The 7,647-nt window shown below is 42.6% G+C and overlaps 1 protein-coding gene across 2 annotated transcripts; it reads left to right on the top strand.

Annotated features, from left to right (window-relative positions):
- The first annotated feature begins 68 nt into the window (after positions 1 to 68).
- On the top strand, positions 69 to 4,524 carry b3galt8 (beta-1,3-galactosyltransferase 8). 2 transcript variants are annotated; one of them, XM_086313501.1, is made up of 2 exons: positions 69 to 1,699; positions 3,941 to 4,524. In XM_086313501.1, the coding sequence occupies exons 1-2, from the start codon at positions 972 to 974 to the stop codon at positions 4,017 to 4,019; spliced, it is 807 nt and encodes a 268-aa protein (XP_086169627.1). In that variant the 5' UTR covers positions 69 to 971; the 3' UTR covers positions 4,020 to 4,524. The 2 variants fall into 2 exon arrangements, with proteins under 2 accessions (XP_086169627.1, XP_086169625.1); XM_086313499.1 differs by lacking the exon at positions 3,941 to 4,524 and having other exon boundaries at positions 69 to 3,737.
- Positions 4,525 to 7,647: the final 3,123 nt, after the last annotated feature.

The following is a 7,647-nucleotide window of genomic DNA, read 5'->3' as shown; positions in this document are numbered from 1 at the left end:
AATAAAAACCATCAATCTGCTGCCAGCAGGACGAGAAAGGCTACGTTCACACTGCAGGCAAAAGCGCATCAAATCCGATTTTTTGGACCCTATGCGACCCATATCCGATCATGGTATGACAGTGTGAACGGCACAAATTCGATATTTTCAAATCCGATCTGGGTCACTTTCGTATGTGGTACTGATTCCGATACATATCCGATGTTTTAGAAAGCGACTGCTGTTTGAACGGTCATGTCGCATTAAATCCGTCTTTTACGTCACTGACACAAGACAGACGCCAATTATCAGTTCTGGAGAAGACATCGCGAACGCTTCCTGGCCAATAAGTGTAGATGTTAGTGAAACTGTTGGGAAGACAACGTTGGGGAAACGTGAACATTTTACTTTCACGTATATTTTATGTACTGTATAATCTGATTAGTTTAATTCTAAAGTCCGAAGTCTTTATATTAAGGCCCATCAGTCAAACAATATGGTTTGCTCTGGGTGTACAGAGCGTGTTGTGTGTGACGTCTTCTTTTGCGCATGCGGGCCGCTTTGAGCGTTCACACTAGAGCGCGTTTGCTGTCGCATTTTATTTGTAGTGTGAACAAGCAGACACAAAAATCGGATTTGATCAAAAAATCGGAATTGAGCATTAACACCTGCAGTGTGAACGTAGCCTTAGAGGCTCAATCCCGAGGAGACGACTAACGTAAATTTTCCTTGAAGTCGATAAAGTGGTTTTCGAGGTCAGGAAAGTGGTTAGGAGTAGGAGGTCGGAGGTACTTTTGGAACGCACCCGTGGAGTTGGCAGTAACACGCCTTCAACCGCGGAAGAAGAGACGAAGAAGAAGTGGCAGCTTGTAGGACAACTTTCTACTTCCCGGTCCTCCCAGCTGGGAAACATGTTCCGTGTGGGATCACGGGGACCCGGGCTGAGGGGCCTGCTATCGGACGCGTTAGGGAAATAAAGAGAGTTTTAGACCATGCGGGCAACTTTAATCCGGAGGCTGGTGAAGTTACTCAGTGCTGCCGCTGTGCTGGCCCTGACTGCGCATATCTTAGCGAGCTCACTGAGTAAACAGACGCCAGAGCCCAGCCCGCTTCCCCCGGAGGAGTACCGTCTCGTAGACCCTCAGACATACCGCTACCTCCTCAATCAGCCCAGTGTTTGCAGGCACAGGAGCCCCTTCCTAGTGTTCATGGTGCCCGTGGGGGCTGAGGACGCTGCGGCACGGGAGGCCATCAGGAAAACGTGGAGCGCCTCTGGCCGGGACACCCTCACTCTTTTCTTTGTGGGGATCCCACAGAGGCCACAGATGTCGGCCCTCCAGCAGAAACTGGAGGAGGAGAGCAGGCAGCATGCAGACATCGTCCAGATGAACTTTGTGGATAATTACCACAATCTGACAATCAAAACCATGATGATGATGAGGTGGCTGGCTACTTACTGCCCCGGTGCGTCCTACGCCATGAAGGTGGATGCAGACATCTTCGTTAATGTCTTTTACCTGATCCAGTGGCTGAGGAACTCCCCCAAGGAGAACTTTATCACAGGGTCGGTGATCCAGGATGGCAGGCCACGGCGGGAGCCCAACAGCAAGTGGTACGTGTCAGAGGAGCTATATCCAGAGGAGAGCTTCCCCTCCTACGTGTCTGGAGCCGGTTACGTGTTCTCCGCTGACCTGGCAGCCAGGATCTCCTGGGCCTCCAGGTTTGTGCGGGTCATCCCTTTGGAGGATGTCTATGTGGGCTTGTGCTTGCGGATGCTGGGTGTCAGGCCTGTGTACGCCTACAGCCTGCCGTTCTTCAGAAGCCTGTTCGAAATCAAAAACCTGAAGTACGACAGGTGCACCTTCGCCAAGTTGATCATTGTTAATAGCTTTAAGGCACCAAAGCTGCTGAGGGTTTGGCAGGACTTTGCCAAAAGCCACGAAAGATGCTGATCACATTTACCTGGTGCCTTACCAGGCAATTCTAAGAGAGTAAGTCTGCTGCAAAGGAAAGAAGGCCAGCTGATACACAGAGGTTAGGGTGGCAAACAGCATCAGCTGATCAGTCTATCAACAGAAAAATATCTTCTTGAAAACCTTTCAGGTCTTAGTTTAGACTCATCCTCATCAGTCTCCTTACTCAATACTGAATATTTGGCTTTTCATAAACAGAATTATAGCAGATATGTTTTCAAATCTACTAATAAAAAGAAAAATAGGAACATTTTTGTATTAACACTCAACTCAAAAGTTGATCAAGTACTCATTTGGGCTATAAAAAACCCTTTTGTGATAAGTTAAGTGTTTAATTTATTTCTGTGCCAAAAGTTTGGCGGTTCCACCTTGTCAAATGTGACACTTTGATATTTCCTTTTTGTCATAAATTACACTAAACTCAATCAGATGAGTTGCTGAAGAATATGATCGCTGTAGGGAAAGTGAGAATGAAAATGGTTGTTGCCTTAAATTTTAAAACTGATGAGGAAAGAAAGTATGTTGAAAAGTTGCTCAACTCAGACATGTCAGTAACATCAAAGATCAGATGTGCCTAAACACTGATCAGAATAAAACCCTGCCAGTGAGTACTGATCTACCTCCTTGGGCTAAGGCCACGTTAAGACACAGCTTTAAACCTTAGCTTCAGTTAGTAAGTCACACATTCATTTAAAAAATGACTTGCCACCTTTTTTACTTTGTGATATTATTTTTTGACCCAAAAAATAATCAAAGAGTTAAAAATGTGACCGAATTTTCTGTTTGACTCATCAGTGGGCTTAACATCTATGTTACAGTCCCTTCCTTGAGCAATCAACAGTTCTGTGATCTTTGAAAGAAAATGTGTATTCACTGCAGTGCTTCAGCTTCTTTTACTGCTCCTAGCCTATGCCAAAGAAGTGCTTTTATACCAAAGGTTCTTTGAAAGTATTCTCCTGTTAGTGCCTGATGGGTTTAGGGTCTATGTGTACGTGGAGTCACAAAACCCAGCACAACACAGTACTTTTTGCTTCCTGTTTGAATTGGCGACAGGAAGTTATGGTAAGTCGCTCAGTTAAGACTCATGGATGCCCCCTCCTCTGAAGCAGTTTGCCCTTTTTAGAGTTCAGCAGCAAAAAAACAAAACAAAACACAGCATTTCAAGAGAGCAAAGCTGCACTGACACACACATTTCTAAAGCAAAGCGTTCGGTGACTAGTCATGTGTTGTCTGAATTAACATTTTGTTTTTGTGTGTTTGTCAGATTTAGATTAAGATCAAATCACGGTCCTCAGACCTGCACCGTGACGTTTGTTTGTACTGCAGAGAAAAATACCAAAGATACCTCACCAGTGGCTCGTGCACTGCACTTTAAGACGGGTTTGTTGGAATGATTCTCGATGTGTTAAACAAAAATGTCTAAATTGCACTGATTACTTTATACTGCAATCAAGCTATGTGTATCCCGCAGCTTTTTTTGTCAGGGTCCCGTTTACTCATGCATAGTAGTCATACATGACGAACCAGCAGGTGGCAGTAGCGACTTGAAGATGAGAAATCAGGTTTACTGCTGGTGATTTATTGTGATAACTGTAGGGTGTTGCAGGGATAAAATGGTACCTGTGAGTTGGTTCAATATAATTTTTGCCTGTCAAACAGGAAGCCTGATCATCCCTGTTTAATATTACTGCTGCTGCTCCTTTGGAGGCTCCTTTGCCAACCTTGACAAATGCTGTTTCTATTTAGCGTGTATAATTTTTATATAAATAAAAGTTTTGGAAAATGTGGAGTGGGGTGTTTGAGATGTTATGTGTGTTAAATAGTGGAGGAATTTTTCCATTTTTGTTATATTATTGTGCAATAATTTTAAATGTATCCTTGTTTAACCCTATTGGATTTGTTTTGGCCATAATTTATTATTCTGACAAAATATGAATTGAATGTGATTTATTGCAATTCAGAATTATAACAAGCCATTTGGTGAATAGATTACATGGGCCATCACCTGGAGGCTGGACGCTGGCGGTGATGAAGATGGTGGCTCCAGTGACTATGGGGTGCTTTTGAGGAGGGCTGATCAAATGAGAATCTGAAAGACAGAAGAGCACAGAGAATGGAGGCTTATTGGCTCAGAGAAGAGGGGAAAGAAGTTGATTGGACAAGAGCAGAGATATCAGCATTGAGTCTGACAGTATGGGGAAGTGGAAGTGATCTAAAGAACAGACACACAGCTAGATTAATGTTCTGGTTCTTATATAGCACATTTCTATTTAATTTCAGCACTCAAAGTGCTTTCACGTCACTCACACACACAACATTTATCTAACATTTAAACACGTTCTGGTGGATGCATCAGGGGCAACTCAGGGTTCATATCGACAGGAAGCACCAGAGATCAGTTCCCTAATCTTTGGACTGCTACATGAACTGCTTTACTGCCTGAGCCACAGCCACCTGAGATGTGTGATTACAGTTGTTCCCTATTGAACCTGTGTAGCAGCTTCATTTATTAAACATCCATTGTATTCAGTTTTCTCTTTTTCTCTTTTTGCTGTAACTAAAGAATTTCTGAATCTGTGTTACCCAGTAATTAAATGCGTAAATCTTTATATTTATGGCATTTTGAACGAGTTTAAAAAGTCACTACAAGTAGGTCTGAAGTTCTTTGGCACATTGTTGGCAATGGGTAAAATGTAAATAAAAAGAAAATTCAGTGTCTTCTGAATCTATTATATAAGATTCAGATATATTTGTCAGAAAACCACATGAAGTTTGAGGAAAGTGTCATGTAGACAACAGCATCTTTCATCTTCAGAGAAGTCACGTTACAGTCAGTGTTGTTTCAACCGTATCCTTAAATGCATCTTATTCAGCCAAGCATGCAGCGACACACGCAAGCACCAGTGTGGACAGAAGCACATGGCTACAACATCGCCTTCCTTACCAGTGCACCTCACTGCAATTCCTCTCAAAAGAAAAACACGTTGGGGTATTTTCTATGGTGCTTCAATGGGGAATAAAGCATAGGTAGCACTGAAAATCCAGCCTGGAGAGATTGAGAGCGCAGATGAAGATGGAAGTACCCAACAGTAGGAAAGCAGCAGGAAGAAGCTGAGAGTGAGAATGAGGAACTTGCTGGTGCTAAAAATAGAAGCACTGAAGCAGAATTAAAGCAGGATGTTTGATCGCTTCATTTATAGCTGGAATGTACTGCTGCTGGCAGACCTCTGTGAAAACAACCAGTGTGATGTGGAAAAAACTTCAAATGTTATGTATTGTAATGATTTTACAGATAATCCTAGAGGTGTCTGTAACTGTAATATTTCTAGCAACACTTTAACACATCAGAACGGGGCATCCTGTCCTGTCTGATTAGACGATAATGTCACTTTTTGATGTATATTTTATGCAGGTTTTGATTGGTTGTGATTCAAGGTGTGGCCTGTGAAATTTTTGAGATTTCCACGAATTCAAAATTGGGCATAAACACAGCTGCAGTTTAGACCCACTGAGGGCTCTGTACACTGCTCAAGGTGCAGACAAAATTTAACAGGTTCTCAACCACTCCACCAATTTTTATTCAAATCAGAAAGGTCGTTGTTGTAGCACGTACAGATGGACAAACAAATGGGAAATACAGCAACACCCCTGGTTGAAGTAAAGGAAAAAAAAAATCTCATGTTAGATAAGTAAACAAGAGAAAAAAAATGCAATTAGCATTTGATGCTGTGTAATGACTGGAGTGCTGACTGATGATTGCAACAGCACCGGTGAGTGGGCTCAGAAATGGACAGCTGAGTCTCCATGATTCACCAGCATGGCTGATTGTCAGCAGATGGCAGCCTCACAGCAAACCTGCAACACCCACAGCAGCCTCGCAGCTGACAGTCTGCATGTATTTTTTTCCCTTCTGAGCTGGCAGTAAACCAAACGCATCGCTCACAGGGAGAAGACGGTGCCAGTGTTTCTTTCAAGAAGCTCGACACACCTCTTGTGAACACACAGATATTCGTCAGCTTCTGGGCGACACGCCTGTGTGCAAGCTGACCTTTAAACTTTAAGGTAGACACAGTTTTTCATAAAGACTACATCAGATAGTTTTCAACAAGCTTGAAAGTCAGTATTTGGTACGATCACCTTTATTCTTTATCACAGTCTAAACTCTCTTAGGCAAGCTCTCCTGTAATGTCTTTAAGTAGTCTTCAGGAATAGTTCTCCAGGCTTCTTGAAGGACAATCAGAGCTCTTCTTTGGATGTTTCTGCTTTTTGTTGCGTTCACACAGCTTCAATAATGTCTGAGCTCCGGGAAGGCCAACCCATGACTGATAGTGTTCCACTATGTATTTTCCTATCTAGTTATTGGAAATCAGATGTTTTCCAGATGATATCACATAGTAGATCAAAAGATTGTTTTCTTCATCCCTAATTCAATCAAATTGAACAAGATCTCCAACACCACAGACTGAAATGCAGCCCCAAAATCTGACAGAGCAGCCACTGCGTTGTACAGATGGCTGTAAACACTTTATCCTGAGCTTACATATCCATAACAGTTTGAAAAAAAATCACATTTGGATTCATCACTCCATGAAAACATATGGCTTCTTGACAGTCACCTTTCCACTGACACCATTACTGATGAGGCTTGGTGAACACTAGACGAATCAGCTGAAGGTCCAAATGCATCCCTCGGTCCGGTGTCAGGTTTTTGCTTTTGCTCTTTTGTAAGCACAGGCCTTTAGATACTGTTCTTCTGCTGTAGGTGTTTTTTTAGGCTTGCCACTTCTTCTTTTGTCCTCCAGTTGACTTTGACTGTGCACCACGATGACATATGCCAGGCTTTCAGTTAATAGCTCTTTTGGAATTACCCTTTTTTTTGGAAATACTATTTTATGTCTGTCAGACTGCGTGGCATTTATTTTAAATAAACAAATTGGAAAAAAATATCAAACTATCTAGATGTACATGCTGTTAAAAGTGGAACTTTTTACGGTGTACATATAACATATTCACTGCGTTGCTTTGCTGTGGTGGGGACCTGGTCTTGCGTTTTGAAGCTGGCATTATGTAATTTGAAATGTAAATCAGACTAAAGGGACTAACAGGACTACCCTGTAGGGATTCCATTTTGAGATAATATGTCAATAAATAATTTTCTGGTGCTATCAAGTATGTTAATCCACAAATTATGTTGCTAATTACCTTGATTGATAGTGACAGAAAAGGGTTAGTCTAAATGATCCTGCATTGTTGTGTTACCCTTGTCATATACAGACCCCCGCGCCCCTACGTCCATTTTTCGTTTATTTGTGCGCGGTCTGCTCCAATCTATTCATTTCCCACACTGACTGAGTGGGAGTTTATGCTCTGAGCCAGTGCTCAGCATTGTTCAAAACACTCCCACCTCTGTGCTGTATCTAGATACTTCTCATCAGTACGAACAGCTGTGACAGCACTGTATCCTTTATAGTCAGTATTGTTGTGAAGACTCAGCACAGGCTTGCAGGGCCCTTGAAGTACAATAGTTGCCCTCTAACAATACATTTAAATCCAGTGTGTCATAAAGCCTGTAAAAAACAAAAATCGCCACTGTATGTGAAAATGTTCATCATTTCCTCAGTATCCTCCCGACATCAACACAGACTCTTTGAGGCTGTCTCCCTGCCTGCCCGCGCTGGCCGGCCTCCTCTCCTCG

The sequence above is a fragment of the Aulonocara sp. 'chitande type north' Nkhata Bay genome, linkage group LG12 (assembly GCF_057382095.1).
Source record: "Aulonocara sp. 'chitande type north' Nkhata Bay isolate Kocher_YH1m ecotype deep benthic linkage group LG12, A_spYH_male_GT1.1, whole genome shotgun sequence".
NCBI lineage: Eukaryota > Metazoa > Chordata > Actinopteri > Cichliformes > Cichlidae > Aulonocara > Aulonocara sp. 'chitande type north' Nkhata Bay.
This window is presented reverse-complemented; position numbering and strand designations above follow the sequence as displayed.